At 54.8% G+C, this 20260-nt stretch overlaps 7 protein-coding genes across 7 annotated transcripts; 6 read left to right on the forward strand and 1 right to left on the reverse strand.

The window, feature by feature from the left end:
- Nucleotides 1-963: 963 nt before the first annotated feature.
- On the forward strand, nucleotides 964-3823 carry GCG54_00006643 (uncharacterized protein; the record flags this gene model as incomplete). The annotated part of the gene is made up of 3 exons (XM_045406642.1): nucleotides 964-1422; nucleotides 1474-3409; nucleotides 3465-3823. 3 exons carry the CDS (start codon nucleotides 964-966, stop codon nucleotides 3821-3823), a joined length of 2754 nt encoding a protein of 917 aa, XP_045269894.1.
- A 967-nt stretch (nucleotides 3824-4790) lies between these two features.
- On the forward strand, nucleotides 4791-6990 carry GCG54_00006644 (LIMR family protein; the record flags this gene model as incomplete). The annotated part of the gene is made up of 2 exons (XM_045406643.1): nucleotides 4791-5161; nucleotides 5220-6990. Coding segments are annotated over 2 exons (2142 nt in total), but the record flags the coding sequence as incomplete, so codon positions are not given.
- Nucleotides 6991-7500: 510 nt separating this feature from the next.
- On the forward strand, nucleotides 7501-8724 carry GCG54_00006645 (Nuclear speckle splicing regulatory protein 1-like; the record flags this gene model as incomplete). The annotated part of the gene is made up of 1 exon (XM_045406644.1): nucleotides 7501-8724. One exon carries the CDS (start codon nucleotides 7501-7503, stop codon nucleotides 8722-8724), a length of 1224 nt encoding a protein of 407 aa, XP_045269896.1.
- Nucleotides 8725-9048: 324 nt separating this feature from the next.
- On the reverse strand, nucleotides 9049-9375 carry GCG54_00006646 (Mitochondrial import inner membrane translocase subunit TIM13; the record flags this gene model as incomplete). The annotated part of the gene is made up of 2 exons (XM_045406645.1): nucleotides 9049-9225; nucleotides 9292-9375. 2 exons carry the CDS (start codon nucleotides 9373-9375, stop codon nucleotides 9049-9051), a joined length of 261 nt encoding a protein of 86 aa, XP_045269897.1.
- Nucleotides 9376-9976: 601 nt separating this feature from the next.
- Nucleotides 9977-11196, forward strand: GCG54_00006647 (L-type lectin-like domain-containing protein; the record flags this gene model as incomplete). The annotated part of the gene is made up of 4 exons (XM_045406646.1): nucleotides 9977-10069; nucleotides 10155-10178; nucleotides 10250-10320; nucleotides 10416-11196. 4 exons carry the CDS (start codon nucleotides 9977-9979, stop codon nucleotides 11194-11196), a joined length of 969 nt encoding a protein of 322 aa, XP_045269898.1.
- Nucleotides 11197-15339: 4143 nt separating this feature from the next.
- Nucleotides 15340-17006, forward strand: GCG54_00006648 (cAMP-dependent protein kinase type 2; the record flags this gene model as incomplete). The annotated part of the gene is made up of 4 exons (XM_045406647.1): nucleotides 15340-16170; nucleotides 16230-16483; nucleotides 16552-16926; nucleotides 16979-17006. 4 exons carry the CDS (start codon nucleotides 15340-15342, stop codon nucleotides 17004-17006), a joined length of 1488 nt encoding a protein of 495 aa, XP_045269899.1.
- A 1172-nt stretch (nucleotides 17007-18178) lies between these two features.
- GCG54_00006649 (uncharacterized protein) lies at nucleotides 18179-19957 on the forward strand (the record flags this gene model as incomplete). Its single annotated transcript, XM_045406648.1, has 6 exons — nucleotides 18179-18265; nucleotides 18352-18423; nucleotides 18505-18596; nucleotides 18622-18803; nucleotides 18865-19469; nucleotides 19523-19957. 6 exons carry the CDS (start codon nucleotides 18179-18181, stop codon nucleotides 19955-19957), a joined length of 1473 nt encoding a protein of 490 aa, XP_045269900.1.
- Nucleotides 19958-20260: the final 303 nt, after the last annotated feature.

The following is a 20260-nucleotide window of genomic DNA, read 5'->3' on the forward strand; positions in this document are numbered from 1 at the left end:
CTGTTCCCCCTTCTGAGCAGCATGGATTAACGAAACGGACTCTCGAAGGAGAGATGGTTCCTTCCAGGGAGATCTCGGCGAGGCAATCGGGCATTTCCGCCAATACGGTCGGTCTGCTTCTTTCCCGATATCGCGTACTGGCAGAAAATGGGCTATCTATCTGCATCCCACGTCCTCCCGCCATCCCGGTGGATATTGTTGGCCATCCCGCCTTGGCCATTTCATGACGGCTGCATGCCGTGCTGAGCCTGGGCAGGGGATGCCGATAGACTAGAGTGTGTTTGGCTTCACAGGGGTGCAATGTCTCTTCTCAGTCTAACGGCTTGGCTCGGCGGCGCTTGGGTAGGCAGTTACGCGATAAGGACTCGGCCTGCTTTGTCGCCTCGAGCCACGCTACTACCTCACGATGGGCGGATGTCCCTACGGTCTTTGTGCTTGCTTACCCGTCTTCCATGCAGCGCACGGGTGGCGCCAGCTTCTCATGTACGGAGCCATTCGATGCCGCTTGTCATCAATTCTCAGCTAACCTGATAGTCCGTCTCGCGCGGGTGACTTAGACCGGTGGAACCCACCTTCACACCGTGGCTTTCGAATCCAGCCGTCGTTTGTTCACCTCCAGGCCTAACTCGAGCATGGCCTCTCGTTGCCGCCGCCCCATGGTTGCTGTGATTGTCGCGATGGCGGTGCCGGCCAGGCCATGCAATATTGCTCAGCTACCGGTGCCCCCGTGCATGCGGCTTAGGCTAACCTTTGTCCTGGACTTACTTGCTGACCTTGCCCACTCGAGAGGACTATGCATTGAGGTCTTCTCAAATATCTCTCTCCTCCTTCCCGTCCCCTGGGCGACTGAGTTTCCCTCTCCACCATCCACTCACTTACGGTGTCTGCGTCACTCTTTCTTTATCCAGACGCTGAAAGTGGTTTGACCAGCTTTGGTTCGTTCGTTTCAGAGACTATCACGAGATGCATGCTTTCAAGTCGTACCTCACGCCTGCCCGGGCGGCAGGCTCCGAGTCCAACAAATCCACAAGACAATCGAAGCCAACTCCGTCAACACCACAGCACCGACAACAGTCTTCGGGTAACACCCTCCCTATGCCGTCGAACGCGACGCAGTCATCCGAGAAGCCGGGGCCGTACCGAAGCCAGAGCACCAGGACATCCGCCAGGCAGTCCACCGTGAGCTTGGCTCTCACTGCTGGCATGAGGGACAAGCATGCGAGTAGCATTCTCGATCTCAGAGCTGACGTAACGGTGCACGGCATGTACCAGGAACAGCTGAGAAAGGGTTATGCATCGGCATGGAATTTGGGTGAGGGTATTGTTCTCAAGAAGGGCCGCAATGACTTCGTCTGCGCCCCTCCTCAGATGCAGACTGTTCCGTATGGATTCTTTGATATGGTCGGCCAGCTCAACGTCAGCGTAAGTTGGAAAATGAACCACAATCACATTGTCAGAACTGACCTAGACTAGTGTGCCATGACAGTGAACACTCCGGTTATCCAGTCCATCATCCAAGGTCTTCTCAACAGCAGGGAGCCTAAGGACTCCGTAGCCCTGGAGGGAGGGTTGCAACTGCAGGTCCTTCCGAGGATGACCGACTTGCCCAGATGCCAAAAGCATCAGTATGCGGCTTTCGTCCTCGACCCACCTTTGCTGGTTGTATGGGACGATGATGCCAACAGGATCTTCTCTAGACCAGAGAGTATCGAGAAGATGATCATTTCCATGATTTGGAAGACCGATGACGGCGAGGAAGAAGATGAGCCAAAGAACGAGAAAGCAGTCGACATCAACATTCAAGAATTATCACCCGCCGCTCTTGAGGAGGCACTCAAAGCCGAGGTTCGGCCTTCCAGGATTACAAGCTCTATGGTAGTCGCTCTTGCACTGGCTCTCTCGATTACTTGCTTGGGTCTTGGTTACCGAGCTCTCGCCTTGCAGATTACGGTCGATAACAGCTATACTCGCTTGGCTCTGCTTGCTGTCGGACCAGTCACGCTCTTCATCTCCCTGTTCTTCTTCATGTCAATATCTGGAAACGTCTTCCAGGTATTTGGCCCTATCTCTGGTGTCAACCAGAACTCCAAGAACTTCTCCGGCAAACCCCCTCGCCGAATGAGTCCTCACTCAGGCGAGCTACCCCATGTCACAATCCAGATGCCTGTTTACAAGGAGGGCCTTAACGCCGTTATCAAGCCTACGGTCATTTCTCTCAAGGCTGCTATCTCGACGTACGAGATGCAGGGTGGCACCGCAAACATTTTGGTCAACGATGACGGTATGCAGCTCATCGACGAAGAGGAGGCTCAGGCTCGCAGAGATTTCTATGAGGAGCACAATATGGGATGGGTCTCCCGTCCTGGTCACAACCCCAACCCTGAGAACCCCGGCGAGGCTCCTTTCCTCCGCAAGGGTCGTTTCAAGAAGGCCTCCAACATGAACTACGCGCTCATGACAAGCATCAAAGTGGAGGAGAAACTCATGGAGATTGAGCGCGGAAACAAGTGGGGCCAAGAGAGTGAGGACCAAGTCTACGCCGAGGCTCTCACCCAAGTCCTCGAGGAGTCTGAGGGTCGCACATGGGCCGATGGCAATATTCGAATCGGTGACTACATTCTGCTTATCGACTCCGATACGCGTGTCCCACGAGACTGCCTGCTTGACGCCGTCAGCGAGATGGACGCGTCCCCCGAGGTCGCCATCATCCAGTACACCTCCGGAGTCATGAACGTTTCGGACTCCTTCTTCGAGCAGGCTGTCACCTGGTTCACGGAAATGATTTACACCTCGATCACATTCGCCGTCGCCAATGGTGACATCTCGCCTTTCGTTGGCCACAACGCTGTCCTGCGCTGGTCTGCTCTCCAGGATGCCGCCTCGTACTTCGACGAGGAAGATGGATACGAGAAGTTCTGGTCCGAATCGCACGTGTCTGAGGATTTTGACATGGCATTGCGTCTCCAGACAGCCGGATACTCTATCCGGTACGGTGCCTATACTGGGGATGGTTTTAAGGAGGGTGTGTCCCTGACTGTCTACGACGAGTTGGCCCGTTGGGAAAAGTATGCGTACGGCTGCAACGAACTGCTATTTCATCCTCTGCGATTCTGGATCATCCGCGGCCCCTTCACTCCCCTCTTCAAGAAGTTCATCTTCTCCAACATTGCTTTCCCCCGGAAGATGACTATTCTGGCTTACATCGGCACTTACTACGCCATCGGAGCCTCATGGCCTCTGACCGTTCTGAACTATTTTGTAACGGGATGGTATTGGGGACACTATGACAAGTACTATCTTGATTCATTCGCTACCTACGTATCGATCATTGTCGTTTTCCCCCTTGTTGGCAATCTCTCCCTGGCTATACTTCGCTACAGACTAGGCGAGAGATCTCTTCTATCAGCTTGTAAGTTCTTCCGCTTCTCTCCGTATCTCCTCTCGCATACTAATCATATCTTTAGTGTGGGAAAACTTCAAGTGGATGCCCATTTTCACGATCTTCCTTGGCGGTATCTCTCTCCACGTCTCCAAGGCACTGCTTTGTCATTTCTTCGAGATCGACATCCAATGGGGTGCGACATCGAAGGAGGTGGAGAACTGCAACTTTCTCGAGGAGATTCCGAAAATCATCAAGAGTTTTGTGGGTACCTTCGTGTTCTGCTTTGGCGCCACGGCACTGATCATATGCGGCTACTACGTTTTCCCACAGGAGTGGCAGATCAAAACCTTTGCGACCATTTACCCGTTGTGCGTCACCATCTTTTCGCACTTCGCTTTGCCGGTCCTCCTCAACCCAGCGCTGATGAAGTTCACTTTCTAAAACCGTTGATATTGCTTCATGATGAGTTTATTAGCATGAAAATGGGATTTATAGATGGAGTTACTTTGGCAGTTATATCTGTGGGATAGACAGTTGGCATCAAGCGATACAGGCCGCTCCTTTTACTATTTCTTAATATTAATCCATCCTTCTTTTGGATACAACATGGCCAACGTGCATGTCTCTTTGCTACCAATTCGTATTGCAGGCCAGGAAGTCTTGAAAACCAATTCCAAGGAACCAACATGAGATTGGGTTGGAACACTGCATCTGATAATGCGGCCAAGGACTTAAGTGTAGACAACCAAACGCTGTGCATAAAACAGGGCTGATTGCCACCAGATGCATGATGCAAATGCGATGTTGTCAAGGGCCCGACGCAACGGTTGCAGCATGGCTCAAGTCTAGGCCAAGCCAATACTGGATCCAGGAAAGGCCGGGGAATGGGAGAGAGACTTTGGAAATCAATCAACCTCGTGTGCGAGTTCAACCAACAGGGGATGGGAACTTGATCTGGACTGGACCAGAACGGGCGGTCCAACTCCAAGAGGCAAAAAGCGGACCCGTCGGGAGCCAAAATTGGGCCTCGCAAGTCTTCATCAATTAAAATGGAGCGTGCATTGCCTGGTGGATTCCAGAGAGTACCGTGCAGATGACGTAAACCGCCCTCGAGATAAGGCACCTTGCTGTTTGCTTGCGGACCTTCCAACACTCCGGGCCCGTGCACATGACCCTGTTCACGCAGCAGTTGTGTGGTTGTCCCTGCCAAAACACTTTGCTGAGGGCGCTCCTTGGTATCCGGTAGCCTGCAAAGGTGTACCTCACTTTTCTACGGCACACCTCCCACTCTCCTTCTTCCATTGCGCGTTGCGAACTTTTCGTCCGTCCGCCAAATCTCCCCAACGCCGACTTTTTCACCGCCAGCTCCCAATGATCACGAATTAAAGAGCATCACAGCATCTCCAGGTCGAATCGAGCACCGCACCGCACCGCGACCCATGGACACGCCCCTGACATTGCCGACAACATGTTACACATCGTGAGCGCATCGTCGCCGGTGCCCTCCGAAATCTTTGCGCTTCTTGCGCTGCTTTCCATCTCAGTCATCGTCCTCTTCATTTTGCGCCACTACCTGCCTCTACGAACCACACCAGCATTCTATCTTGTGCCCATCTTTTTCGCATTATGGCTGCCCGCTTGCATGGTCTTGTTAGTCCCGATCGACCTGGCTTCGAGCGCGAGAACCGACGATGAGGCAACCCGTGGCGTCTGGCTTCCCCAGCGCATGCTGTTGGTTTCATGGAGGATCACTTACTGGCTGACGTTCGCGTTGACATGGTATGGAGTTTCACCCCTTTGTCGAGTTTGTGCCATGCACTGACGCTTTTTGCGATAGGTTTATTCTTCCCATCCTGGGCGAATACTCCGACTCTGGATACCGCGAACCGCAAGACAGCCTCAAGTATTCACTCCGACAGAATGCACAGTACCACGTCATGGTTCTCGGCACGGCTGGTGTCGGCCTTGCGTACCTCTTCATCAGATACCAACCTAGCATTACCACACTCAAGACCTCTTTCATGGCGCTTGCATACTTTTACGGCTTGGTTTTTGCGATATACCTAATGGGCCACGGCCTTGTTTCAATACCCCGACGACTTTTTCGGTACTCGTCTATCAGTGGGCGACTGCGGAGATTACAGATTCGGGCCCCGAAGTTGTTTGAGAAGATGGAGGACTCCCTATTGAACCTGGAGGACGTCGAGTTGCAGGTGTCAGAGCTGGGCCGCAGAAAGACAGGAAGCGCCGTCAAGTTCAGCGAATGGATCGATGAGCTCGTCGAGAGCGCCAACCTGCCAGAGTCGCATCCCAGGTCAACAATGGGCGTGGCTGTCGAAAGCCGTTCTCTGCCGACTGTCATTACGGAAAAGTTCATGGCGGATCTATCTAGGAAACTGATGCGGGCTCGACATGCGCGGTCCCGCTACGTGAACGAATGGAACGATCTTTTGAAGGAAGCCGCAGAGACACAAGCTATTCTCGACTCTGCAGCCTCCAAGAAGCTCGAGTTCGGTGCGCCGTCACCCCACGCGGGATTCTGGGACCGCTTCACCGTACATACACCATACACCCGATACCTGTACTACTATCATTGCGAACCGTACGGCGCCATCTTTCTCGGAGCATTTCTAGCGGTGGCCTCGGCATTGATTGTTTGGTCTGAGGTGATTAAGGCTGCATTCCCTCAGCTGTCCGTCATCCGCCTTACAGTTGTTCATCATTGGGTCGGCGAAAAGGGCCAGGTCGGTTTCGCCGGTCAAGTTATTTCGGTGCTCTGGCTTCTGTACATGTGCGCAGCTACCTTTACCACCATGACCGAGGTGAAGACGTGGCGAGGACGTGCTCTCGTCCGACGCAATACGGCTTACGAATCGGCTTTCTGGTACGCTGGCCAGGTCGCCAAGCTGAGCGTCCCTCTATCCTACAATTTCATGACATTCTTGTCTGAATCCATTTACTCAAAAACACGGTTTTACGGGTTCCTCGGTCAACTCATCGACTTCACCCCAATGGGTCGCTGGGCCGACTACCTGTTCCCCATCTTCGTTCTCGTCCCCGTCGCTGCCACTCTTTTCGGCCTGTATGGCAAGATTAAGCGCATGTTCGGGTTCGGCGGGGACTTCATGGATGATGATGAGGGCGACGGCAGGGTATTTGGAACCGGGTCCTGGAGAGAGGGAAGAGACTTGATCGAGCGTGAATTAGGCGGTAACTCTGCCTTGCGACGACGAGAGGAAGCTTTTGCACGGCTTGAAGTTGGCGGAAGGTCCGCACCTGTTTTGACCATCCCAGGGGCACGCACTGGCGCGGCAGCGTCTCCGGCGAGGTCGCCTGTTCGAGCCACGCATGATCGCCAGCCTGGACAAGCGTCTCGCACAAGACCGTACCGGGACGAGGAGCCCGAAGACGAAAACTTTTTTGAGTCTCTCGGTCACCGCATGAAGAACACGATTGACACGTTCGAGGCCCCGCAATGGTTCCAGGACATCAAGAAGCCCAAATGGATGGGTGGCGATGACGACGAACCAGGCAGCAGCAGCAACGGTGGTGGTGTCGAGTCAGACATTCGCCGATGGTTTGGCGGAGAAGGCCGCGTAAGACTGTAATTGTCTCTAGGGGTTGCCTGGAGCCATCCTTTTCCTTTTGTTCTTTTGGATCATCATTCGTCGAATTCGAGTCTCTACCAAGAGCTGGGGAGAACATATTGCTAGGAGTTTCGGCTTGAGTTCCCGCGCCAGAGGATGAGACGGAAATTTGACCAGTCTCGCGCACTTCCCTGTATAGACATGTTGTAATAGCGGCGAGACCGCCGTACGTGTACGAGATAGATTTACTTTTCATAGACTCTTGCAACGAACTACACAAACAGTAGCCAATGCCCATCTGTAAGGTCTAGCGGTGAACACACACCTATTCTCATAGGCTTCAGATCATGTAAATCGGCATCACCAACCGGGTCCGCTCCGGATGCAGCTCGGTGCCGGGGTGAACGGCCGGCTGCAGGAGTGGGTCGCGAATGGACCGTGCACGGCGCAATGGGAATTGCCTTACCTCAGGCTCGCTTCCGTAAGGTAACTTTGATTCTCAACTTGCGTCCTCAACAACGAACGGTCAAAATGAGCAAACCAGGACTATCATTCGGACTGACCCTCTCCAAAAAGCCTGGCGCGTCCAAGGCGGCTCCGCCAAAGCGGAAAACAGCATTCGGCGGCGGCGGCGACGACTCAGACGACGATGCGACAAACAAACCGAACAAAGTCGAGACGCTCGACGAGCTAGGCGGCTTCGACCTTCCATCCTCGACCTCGAGATCAGAAAACGGCAGAAAATCCAAGACGAAGAATCCCTTGCCGCCGGCACACCCGCCGGCAGGGAAAGCAAAGAAACAGGAAAGCGCAATGTTTGGCGACCTCTCGAGCAGCCTCGCGTCCCGCAAACACGCCGAGAAGGCGGAGGAGCTGGACCCCAGCGTGTACGACTACGACGGGGTGTACGAGTCGTTCAAACCGGCGAAAAAGGAGACGAAGGAGGACGTGGAGAGGAAGCCCAAGTACATGAGCAGCCTGCTGGCGGCGGCGTCGGTGCGCAAGCGGGATGCGCTGATTGCGGAGGAGAAGAAGATTGCGAGGGAGCGCGAGGCGGAGGGCGAGGAGTACGCCGACAAGGAGAAGTTTGTCACGGAGGCGTATAAGAAGCAGCAGGAGGAGAACAGGCGGATTGAGGAGGAGGAGAAGAGGCGAGAGGAGGAGGAGGCGAAGAAGAACAAGACGGGAGGCATGAGCGCGTTCTACAAGAACATGCTGAACAAGGGCGAGGAGAGGCATGCCGAGGTCCTCAAGGCTGCAGAGGAGAAGGCCAAGGCCGGTCCTGCCGCGACCGAGAAGGAGGAGGATGATGCGCCCAAGGAGAAGACCGAGGCCGACATGGCGCGTGAGATCAACGAGAAGGGCGGCTCAGTTGCCGTCAATGAGGAGGGGCAGGTCGTGGACAAGCGGCAGCTGCTCAGGGGCGGCCTCAACGTCGGCGCGAAGAAGGAGGCACAGGTCAGACAGGAGGCGGCGCGACCGCGGGAAGCCAGACCGGATCGCGGCAGCGGGTCGGGTTTCGTCGGCTCCGGGGGCAAGGGCGCGATGCGCGAGCGGCAGACGCGGATGATGGAGGCGCAGTTGGAGGCGGCGCTCAAGAGGTCAAGGGAGGAAGAGGAGAAGGAGAAGGAAAAGGTGGAGAGGGCCACGAAGACGAGGAAGACGGACGGGGAGATTTCAAGCGCAAGGGAGCGTTACCTTGCGAGAAAGAGGGAGGCGGAGGAGGCGAAGGCGAAGGGGCTGGCGGAGCAGTAGATGTCCAGCGGCCAAGATCAAAGATACCCCCCGAGAACAAAGCTTTCTCTTGTTTCCCTTTATGCTTTCGGGAAAACAGGCTATGAGAGTGGACCATGCTTCTTCCTTTCTATTGCCTCTGCTGTACACGGCGTACCTAGCCTTGATGCAGAGCCTTTGATGGAAAATCCTTCATGCAAGATTTTTGCCCTTATATACGCCCCAAGCTCAAGCTTCCCTTGGGCTTGTTGATGCCCTCCTTTGCGATTCGTGGTCGTATAGTGATAGTACAGTCATAAACATCCAGCCCTTCCTTTTACTCCTGCCGATTTGCTTGTTGGTGGATCACAGCAGAGACTGGTTGCCGGACTCCTGCTTTATCCTGTTGATGTAGGCAGTGTTGACCTGGTTCCATGCCGCCATGTACTTTTCCATGCATTGGGTCATGCATGTAGTCTCGCCGCTAGAGAGGGAGGTGCCGGGCTTGGGGACGCACTTCTCGAAACAGTTCTCTTGGAGCTTCTGTTGAAGACATTGCCCGTCAGTATTTGATTTGTCGTTGACGTCCATTTCGAGGGTTCCACTTACGTCGATGAGAACGCGAGCGTTCGCCAGGTTGGCCTCCTGGAGGACCTGCTTCATGACAGCTTGCTTGACCGAGGTGGAATCCATTGCGACGTTTGGTGGTGTTTGGAACTGGCGAAATTCTTTTCCTATGACGAATGCGCTGGGCTGAACGGCATTGGCAACACAAAAAAGTCGGAAGGTTTGCGACCGAGGCGAGGCTGTTGTGGCTGAGGCACCCACCACTCAAAGCACCTGAGGCTCTGGGCCTCAGCCACAGACTCACTTATTGGAAGACAGGGGGCTCCTGAAGACCGCCCGACCCGCCAATTAGCAGCTAAAGTGCACTGCTGTTGGTGGTTGCGAAGGTCACTCTTGAGAGGCACCTTCCCCCCTGGAATCTTCCTTAGTGCCTCCAGACAGGGGTAGTAGCTCTCCAAAACGTGCTGACCCCAGGAATCAGGATCCATCGGCCAAAAAAAGAGGACAGCTAACGGCTGGGAAGAACACACGAGCAAAACCCACCACCACCATTCGTGTGCCGAACGACGTCTTTTCGTCGCTGGACCGACCTCGCGGCTACTTCACCTCCCACCCTCAACCCGGCGGCCCTCCTTTCTGTTTCCACGCGCGCGCGACGACAGTTTCTCTCTTTTCCCCTCCTCCCCCCGGTTTCTTCCTTCTGTTCTGACTCGGCACCTTCCTCATCATGTGGTTCAAGCCATCCGTGTCGGCCCTGTGGCTGGCCGCAATGGCCTGGGGTGCCGCGAAGGCGGACGATGGCGAGGTTAAGAGCATCGCGGTAAGTTGTCTACTTCCGAGCGCATCAATTGCGCAACTTGCCCGAAGTTATAGAAGATGACGAGAACTGACTTTTGGTGTTGCAGCTCCGAACGCACTCCCTGAACCAGGTTCGCGATTCCCGCATCCACGTGTCACCCCCCTGACCTGCGATATACTAAGACCTCTCTTCACAATGTAGCCGTACCTCGATTCCGACATGGCGAGTAGATGGTACGACTTTGGAGGAGATACTATTATTCGAACAGACTCGTACGTCGCATCCCGCCCATAACCAAAGGATAAGGAAAAGGGGGAGAAAGGAAACAAAAAAGAGAAAGAGAGGCTAAACAAAGGGGTTACCACAGCTACATCCGCTTAACGTCCGACCGTCCGTCGCAAACGGGATGGCTCTTTAGCAGAGTGCCTCTGACCGCGACCAACTGGGAGATCGAAGTCGAGTTCAAGATTCACGGCAAGAACCAGCTCTACGGCGACGGCTTCGCCATGTGGGTGACCAAGTCTCGCGGCACCCAGGGCACTGTCTTCGGCAGCCCGGATAACTTTGAGGGTCTCGGTATCTTCTTCGATACGTACAAGAACAACCGCCCCGGCACCGTGTTCCCCTATGTCATGGCTATGTACGGTGACGGTAAGACGGCCTACGACAAGGACAACGACGGCAAGGGCACGGAGCTCGCGGGCTGCTCGGCGCGCGGCATCCGCCACGCCAGCGTGCCGACCAAGGCCAAGGTGACGTACTTCCAGGACAAGCAGCTCAAGCTCGAGCTGCAGTACAAGTCCGAGGGCGACTGGACGCTGTGCTTCGAGACGGAGAGCCCGCCCGCCATCCCGCAGATCGCGTACCTCGGCTTCAGCGCCGAGACGGGCGAGCTGAGCGACAACCACGACATCATCTCGATCCAGGCCAAGAACCTCTACACGACGCAGACGGGCAAGGGATCCAGCAAGACGACGCCGGGCAGCGGCAAGGGTAAGAAGGGCTCCGGATCTGTCAAGCAGCCCAAGGAGGGCGGCAGCTGGACGTGGTTCTTCCTCAAGGTCTTCCTCTTCTTTGGTCTCGTCGGCGGTGGCTACGTTGGCTACACTGCCTGGAGGGCGAAGAACGACAAGAGACACCGCTTTTAAAGCAGGAGAGTTGTGATGATGATGGGTTTGGAAGTTTATTTATTTTTTTCTGAAGTCAAGAGGTTGTCTCTGTGGGCAACAAATTGATGAAAAAAAGACGAACGAAAAGGGAGGGGGGCGGCGAGTTTGGTTGGATTAGGAGAGATGACCGTACATACCAACGACACTCACACATTGCATGGGCAGGTCAAACAAACCAAAAAATGAGATTCAAGGCTGTGTTTTTTTCTAACAAAACCCCCCTTCGCTCACTCATGTCTCTTATGATACTCAGTCTGAGATGAATCAAGTGTATTTATACGATGGTTGTCTGGGAAATGTATCTATGTGTGCGTTCTTCAGTAAGTGAGTGAAGGCAAGTACGTCGCCGCAAAAGTTCAATGCCGGCAACTTTACGATTGGGTGACTGAGGTATGCGGCGGTCTTTTCGCTCGCTCGGCCGTCGGTAATCCGCCCGAGATTGGTTCCAGACCCGAATCTTGAGAACATGATGACTTGTTGATTTTGGTAGATACAGTTCGAGGCTAGAGGGAAATTGGCAAAAGCTACGGGATAGCAACCTCTTTGGCACGGCTACTTGGCATGTTTAAAATTTGTACGGTCCAAAGGCGCAATGTCGGTGCAATGCAGTACTGGTCGGATGAATTGGGGCGGCCGGGAAGGATCGTCTGTTCTTTCGGTTTTCACTTTCACGGGAAGGACACTTGATATCGGTAGTGAATCGGTATGCCGATGATTCTCAACGTTTGTAGCAACATTGCCGACGGCCAAAGCGCTACGAGCAAGACGTTCGAAGCAATCCCGCGATGCTGCAATTCAGGCAGGCTTTGTAGACGGGATGATGGGGTGGCTTCGGCTTATCGTTATCTTGACAGGTCACCGTTATGTGGCTCATGCCGGGGGGAAGCTCCCGCCACACACGTCGGCCACAGCTTTCTCGGCATATCCAAAGAAAGACTGGAAAAGCAACAACCGAGATAGTCAGGGCAGGGCAGGGCCGCGGTATGTTCGGATCCTTGGTTCCCCATTGCTGGGATCGGCTTGTTGGGATCTTGGAACCAGGCAATGACCCCGGTTTCAACGTGCTGCTTGCAGTCAAGAGGTTACGGCGGAATCAGGATCGAGACGGTGGGGGGGAAGTGAGGAATCGGTGCCCGGATGACAGCCGTTCCCGGCGGCGCATGTCAGTCTCGGGAATCTCCAGCTGCGTTGGCCGGCAACTGCCAGGGACCATCGGACGGATTGTTTATTGGTCTGCTTATTACTGGGGAGACTTGGTGGTCGATCCGGGTTTCCGGGACTGGACTGTCAGCAGCGAGGGCCGGGAGGAGAAGAAAGCGTCCTGTTTGGGTGGGGAATTCTGATGCCTCCTGTCTCCGCGGGCGTCTTGTTGCTTGCTGTTGGGAGGGCGAGCGTCTCGTTATGTCTCACTGGGAAGCAGTGGCTGGGAGACAGGACTGCAATCTGCGGGGAGGGTCAAATACTTGATTTGCTTGCACAAGCTTGCGGACAGCTCAGAGCTCAGGTTGGTTAAGGTTTCGGTAGAGCAAGACGGTAGCGGTGCGGCGAGAATGGCGAGACTTTGCGAGGATGGGCCATCATCGATGGAATGAGGGGCTCAATGGGGGGTGGTGGACGATCGCTGACAAGTGCGGGTGGGAGGAGGACGACGAGTGACGGGAACGTGAAAGGGTATCGTCCAAGACATTCTGGGCGTAGCGTGATGGTCGCAGATGGAGGAGTGGTAGTGGTGGTGGTGGTGGTTGAAGTGACAGGAGGTGGGAGGTTAGAGGCGAGGTTGCAGCGGGGTACGTATCTTTTCGTGGAGGTCGAAGGTGGGTGAGCTGAGCTGAGGAGGGGTCGTCGGGTGAAGCAAGAGCCAGTGAACGTGCAAGTGCAAGCAAGCAGCGAAAGTGCAGGAGCCATGTCCTGACGTCTCCTTTCCACTTCTTTTCAGGTAAGTTGGGGGAGCAGGGCACCTTAGTGGGCGAGGGCAGCTGTGTCCCTCAGGCGAGGTCGCGTACCTGACCTTCTAATCCCAGTGCTTCCATGATGAGGGGTCATGGTCATGGTCTTGCAGCTCATCTTGGCCGGTGCTTCACGTGTAGTGCTTGCGCATTCATTGATCAAACGCGAATTGTGTAGGCAAGCAGCCCGCACATTGAAAGGAGTAGCAGAAAACAGCAATTGTTATCCGGGGCAAGATGAAGTTCGAGTCAATCATCGAGGGCCCGGCCAGGTCACGCAGGTCGGAAATGTCTCTGGCGCTGCAACTGTGACCCGTCGAGATTCAGGTCAGGTTACTTGGCTGCCCCTACCCCACCTTTGCTGGGCTGGCTGGTCACCACCACCTCGACCTCACAGCTAACCTAACGTAAAGGTACCTACCGACCTATCTACCTTACGTAGCTAGCAGAAAGCAGCCGTGGGATGAATGTGCTGGGCATGATGGTGACCACTATAGAAGCCAGATTAAGGCAACCTCAATTGAACCGTCCTCGGCATGTCCAATTGGCATTTTGACTTCTCGTTCTGTCCAAAGGCACCCAAGGTGAGGTATTCGCTGTGCCTTGGGTACTGCTAGGAAGGTGGCCACGCCGTTCCCGTCTAAACGTGGGCGTCGACCCGCGAGTCTGAACCACCGCTACAAAGTACCTCTTCCGCCACGGCTGCATCCACACGCACGCCCTCTCGCCCTGCGCCAACAGCAAGCATCCATCCATACCTTATCCACCACCTCACGGCCAGAAGCGACCACCTCCGGTACCTTTCACACAATTCCACCTTCCTTAGCTCTCCCGCAGCCGCCTTAAGCAGCCAAAGCACGACTTCCTACATCATCATCGGCCTCGACCTCCCTCGCCTGCTACTGGTCAAGCTTTTTTTTCTTTCTCTTCCCCTCCTCTGCTCTCGTCTCCTTCTACACCAACTTCAGCTCTCGATATCTTCAACAACTCAGCTTCGTCGCCATCAACCCCGTGTCATCTATACAATCAATTGAGGGCAACAGCTGTCACTTAATCTTTGGTCCCATCTTGTCCCCAGTTATCGGTGCGCGCAACGACTCAGTCACCGTCCCGGCGCCTCCTACCTTAGTTACTCCGCCCACCATCCTTCATCCATACAGAAGGAGGCAAGAGATCCCGTTGCTCCTGTTGGCCCGGCCCAGAGATCCCAGCAGACGCCAGACGAATCCGCAGACGCAGCAGTCGCAGACGCAACAGCCGAATCTGACGCCTCACACTGAGAGCTGCCTCGTCATTCGATTCGAGCCATCTGTCGCTTCCGACTGAGAGAGAAAAAAAAGAAACCAAGACAGAATCCCACCTTGCAGTCCTTGCATTCATTCCGCCGAAGCATCCCCATACCAGAGAGACTGAGAGGACCAACCCCCCTCCCAAAACACGGCGACCAATTCATCATCTGTTCGTTTCCCCCTCCTCCACCTACCTACCCAGCTTCGTCTTGCCCAGAATCTCCCCTCTTCCTTTGTTGTCGCGCTCTCACGCTCACATTTACTTTGCTCCTGGAGCCGCGTGCCGTGTATCAACCAACCCTTTGACCTTGCAACCCGTTGCTTATTGGTTACATTTGCTACCTGCACCGTAAACTTACACCATTCTTCTGCCCAGCCTCCAAGAAATAGAAGCTCCCGCTTGCTCCGCCCTAGGTTCCCGTTGCAATCCCTAATTGCAATTACTGCCAACTGGCCGGTTCCCTACCTTGACTGCGCGTTGCTGCCGCTGCCACTGCCACTGCCGCCGGACCTGGACTGCCGCTTCTTGTAATACCGCACTCTCGCAAACTTGCAACTCTGTACGTTCCCATCTGTCCCTTCCCTCCCGCCAAAGAATGCGCCGACTTAGGCCTCATTGTTCCTAACGACAATATTGCCAGCGTAGCCCGGCTTCCGGCTTGCCCTCTTGAGTAGTCGCAACTGACCCCCGTGGCCCTTTTTCCCTCCCCCGCGCCGCTGCTCACCCAACAACCCAACCGGGCTGTCCCTTGAATCGACGAATCACTTTGCGACCGTTCCTTCCCCATACCCATCTTGCAAACGTCGTGGGCCCCGACACCTGCGCCTGCGCATTTCCGCCGTTTCTCCAAGGGGCAAGCAGCCCTTCTAACCTCTCCGACATCCCCATGCCTACCCTCGGCTTTCTCAAGAAAAAACGGACGAGGGAGGGCAATCAAGACTCTCAGGGCGCCAGCTTACCCACCAGCCCAGTGACGCCTACCTCTTCGAAGCCCTTCGACAGTTCCATCTCGACCACTCTTTCCTCCCTGTCCTCCAACGGCCAGGGACAGAAGCAGGAGGATTCGGCCTCTTTCGAGGCCGCAAAACACCAGCAGATGTATCCCGTCACCGTCCATCCGCCTAATCAATCGGCACCCCACCAGCCTCACTACAACAACAACCAAGCCGACCAGCAGAACCTCCCGAGCATCAGTAACCTCATCAACCCGCCCCAGCATGACGGTGCCGCCAACAACGGCCAATACCTAGCGCAACCGCAAGCCCCTCAACCCAATCCCAGCCCCGGTACCGATCCCTCGCGCCTCCAACAACAGCAGCAGCAATCGATGCTACACGCTCCTCAACAGCAGCAAAGCATGCAGCAGCAGCAACAGCAGCAGCAGGCAGCTGCAGACGCGGTCCGACAGACCAAGGGGAAATACACGCTGCAAGACTTTGATATTCTGCGGACGCTTGGAACGGGTAGTTTCGGAAGAGTGCACCTTGTGCAATCCAAGCACAACCAGCGCTTCTATGCCGTCAAGGTGTTGAAGAAGGCGCAGGTCGTCAAGATGAAGCAGGTCGAACATACCAACGACGAAAGGCGCATGCTGGGCGAGGTCAAGCACCCATTCTTGATCACGTTATGGGGCACGTTTCAGGATTCCAAGAACCTGTACATGGTGATGGACTTTGTTGAAGGTGGTGAACTCTTCTCGCTGCTGAGGAAATCGGGGGTATGCGAAGTTCGAAAAGAAACCATGTCGTCCATGATTGAGCTAACGCGATCTCTCAGCGATTTCCGAACCCCGTTGCGAAATTCTACGCCGCCGAAGTCACGTTAGCGCTCGAGTACCTGCACTCGAGAAACATCATCTATAGAGATCTCAAGCCCGAGAACTTGCTGCTCGACCGGCATGGACACCTTAAGATAACAGATTTTGGTTTCGCCAAGAGAGTGCCAGACAAGACATGGACACTTTGCGGTACGCCAGACTACCTGGCTCCCGAAGTTGTCTCGAACAAGGGCTACAACAAATCCGTGGATTGGTGAGTTTCTGTTTTGTTTTTGTGTGGCCGGCGTGGAGAGTCATTTTCACATGCTGATCCTGGCATAGGTGGTCTCTTGGTATTTTGATATACGAGATGTTGTGCGGGTACACACCGTTTTGGGACAGCGGGTCGCCAATGAAGATCTACGAAAACATCCTCAAGGGCAAGGTGAAATACCCGGCCTATATCAACCCCGACGCGCAGGACTTGTTGGAGAAGCTTATCACGGCCGATCTCACCAAGCGGTTGGGTAACCTATACGGCGGTCCTGGCGATGTGAAAAACCACCCTTGGTTCACCGAGGTTACCTGGGACAGGCTCGCGCGCAAGGACATTGACGCGCCGTACACGCCCCCGGTCAAGGCCGGCGCCGGCGACGCGAGCCAATTTGACCGATACCCTGAGGATCCCGAACGCTACGGCACAAACGGGCATGACGAGTGGGTTTCTCTGTCCCGAATGGTCCGGGGTTCTGCTAACGTGCGGTTTCAGATATGGCCATCTATTCACCGACTTCTAATATGTCTCTTGGATCAAATTCGACCTAGTAATGTGAACGTGTACGCATGTTCTGGTCTGCGAATAGCGCTCGAAGAGTATGAGGCGCTTGGCAGACGCTGGGGGTCTCATAAATCATGTCTGCACTGTTTTGGGCGCCTGGTTGGTGGTTTGGAAAATGGATAGGAAAGCAATGACGGGGGGGTCGGNGTTTTGGGCGCCTGGTTGGTGGTTTGGAAAATGGATAGGAAAGCAATGACGGGGGGGTCGGTTGGAGGCTTCAAAGGACCTGGAAGATGGAAAAGTGCAACAAGACGAGACTCGTCGCCGTATTATTTGGATACATCAATACCTAACAGCGATTATCTTCCACATCCCGTTTAGTGGACTAGGACGAGGTCTAGACCTTTTGACTACCTAGGCCGCGGGATCAGACCACTGCAGGAACAGCTCCAGATGGATTAGCCACGGCATTTGGTTACCACAAGTTACTAACCGCAAAGCAGCACATGCTGATGACGGACATGGGATACGTGCGTGCTGAGTTGCATCTCTGCGCGTCTCTCTCGTGCTCCGGGTTGGATTCTCGACGTCCAGCTCCAATTCACCGCACTAGAGGGGACACACCCCCACGCAACCGTGAGCCAAGCGTCCAAACAAGCTCCAATGGGTTCTTATCCGGGCCTATTAATGCAGAGGGAGCAACGGTTCGTTCTGGCGGTGACAGGGTGGAGTGCGGGGATTATGGCCAGGGCAGCGGGACGGTGTCCATGAGGGACGCTACAAGCTTTTCGTAGGCGACATTGGAAGCCCGCCAAAATCCCCTGCGCAGGCCGCTGTGGAAGGGCGACGTCCAGTGAGCGAGGGCGCTGTGGGTGGTGTTCCCGGCCAATTGGCAGGGGGGCTTCGAGGTGCAGATTGCATTGGATCCATGGATGATGGACCGGACTGGACCCGTTCCCCCGACCGCTTGTGCTGCAGACATGGCGGAAAGTCACGGGGCTGGGCGCGGCTTATGAAAGGAGTCCGTCTGGAGCCATGATGGACGACCTGCAGGAACCTACAAAACTCTTTTCCCCTTAACTCCTTTGGCGTAGCCGTGGTTCTGTTTCATTGGCTTTTCTGTTCGTCTCTTGAGAGATTGGTGAGTTTGTTTTGAACGGCCAATCGAGAGAGAGGATTCGAAGGTTCAAGATGGACGACTACATGTTCCGCGAGCATGTCAGCAAGTGCCGCCAAGTCACCGAGGCGACGCACTATGTTGAGATACTCAATTATTCGGTAAGAGCAAGGCTGTCTGGTCTGGAGGAATTTGACGATGAGACCGGAGACACATCGTGTGGGTTGAGACTGAGCCAATTGAACAGGATCCGTTTTACGACTCGTGCGAGGAGCATCCTCTGACAATGGATGAGTTTGACAACTTCCTGTATCGACGGGTAAGTACGCCGGGCCCAGTCACAAGACTGTCCGGAACGCGTGATGAGCGCCGTGTTGGGCTGACGCTGTGTTCGTTTCAGGGTGCATTCGAGCCGCCGAAAGTGAAGGAGGGAGTCGAGTTGATGAGTGGCATTCGTTTAGTGTTGGCAACTCTCTCAATTGAGACCTGGGGGTAAGAGAGACTGACTTTGGAACAGACTTCAGAAGAACGCCAAGCACAAAGACACTTTCACCCCTCATACAATCTCGTTCACGGCAGACGCTTACGAGTCCATGGTAAGAGCCATGAGGCTGCCCTACAGGGCGATTGAGGGGACCAGCGTCGTCGGTCCCTTTTTCTGGTCCGCCTACGACCAGGAAGACGACGACCCGACGCTTCGTGAGTTTTTTTTCTTCTCTTTTCCCCTCATTGCGTCTTTCACTGACGTTTTCAACCCAAGAAATCATTTTTCGCAAGTCCGACGTGCGAAAGAAGGGCAAAACCCGAGGATGGGAGATCATGCTGTCACACCGTTTCAAGACGGGCATCACGTCGGGGTATGTCAAGGGCACCCCGAGCTCCGACATTGTGGCTGCTATCCGCCACCTCAGCTTTTGCGCAAAGCAGGTCGGCCACCCGATGCTGCTCCCCGTCATTATCCTCTCCCACGACCTCTCGTCGCAGAATGACCAGAAGCAGCGCGATGCGCGAGACTGGCTGCGCAGGCTGGAGCATGCCGTCAGCATGCGCAACGAGATCGAGGACGAGGAGGGGTACGTCAGCAAGGACGGGTATCTCGAAGTCGACGCCATCAGCCGGGACCTGGTCGAGTGCCACAGCCAGGTCTTGTGGAAGCGGCCGCAGGCGTATCGGGAGGTCGTGAAGGAGCTTGAGTCTGCGATGGCGCTTTTCAAGCACAAGGTGCCGATGGATAAGTTCACGGTAGAGCTGCACAAGCTGCACCGTAGCATGAACGCTCGGTTGGACTTTTACAAGATAAAGTTGAAGGGCATCGAGAATTACCAGGCGACCACGTTGGAGAGACTCCATATCCAGCGAAGCGCGGTATGTGTTCTGCCTCCCTGGAGAGCGGGTAAGATGTGCTGACTCGGGGACAGCTGTACAACTTGCTCTCCCAGCGAGAGTCAAAGATTCAGTTTCAGATGGCTGGTGAGCAGAGGCGGCTGGCGCACGCGAGCAAGAGGGACAGCACGGCGATGAAGACGATCTCGCTGCTCGGTGCGGTGTTCCTGCCGGGCACCTTCCTGGCCTCGGTCTTTAGCATGACGTTCTTTGATTTCGCCAAAGACGCCGATCCCGTCATCTCGAAATCGCTCTGGGTCTACTTTGCAATCACGATACCCCTGACCGTCGTCATCGTCGTTGGATGGATCATGTTCGACCGTCGGCGGGAAGGCAAGTTTGCGGTCGAGGACGCCGACCTGGAGAAGAACATCGAGCACATGGAGGCGGACATTATGGCCATGATGAGGAAGCGGACGATGAGCAAGGCCAATACGTGGACGTCAGTAACATCGCCAATCCGGCCGTGAGAGGTGTTTTGGGGGAGAGAAGTTGACTGGTGAATAGGAAGCAGAAGCAATGAGAGAAGCGAGAGGAGGGGCGGCGGCGCAATAGCTGCGAAGAAAAAGGGACATGGATAGAAAGACGGCAGGAAAAAAGATGAGAAAGAAGAGGAGGAAGTATGGAAATAATGGGTGAGTTTCTTGGTACGATAACATTAACATTCAGAGGCGAGGGGGGTTGTGGTGGATGGATATGTACATACTGTCACTATCACGCCTTACGACCTGACGACACTTATGAGCGATACATTACGAATAAACGACATTCGA

This window comes from Colletotrichum gloeosporioides, assembly GCF_011800055.1.
Source record: "Colletotrichum gloeosporioides strain Lc1 chromosome Unknown consensus_10, whole genome shotgun sequence".
Taxonomy (NCBI): domain Eukaryota; kingdom Fungi; phylum Ascomycota; class Sordariomycetes; order Glomerellales; family Glomerellaceae; genus Colletotrichum; species Colletotrichum gloeosporioides.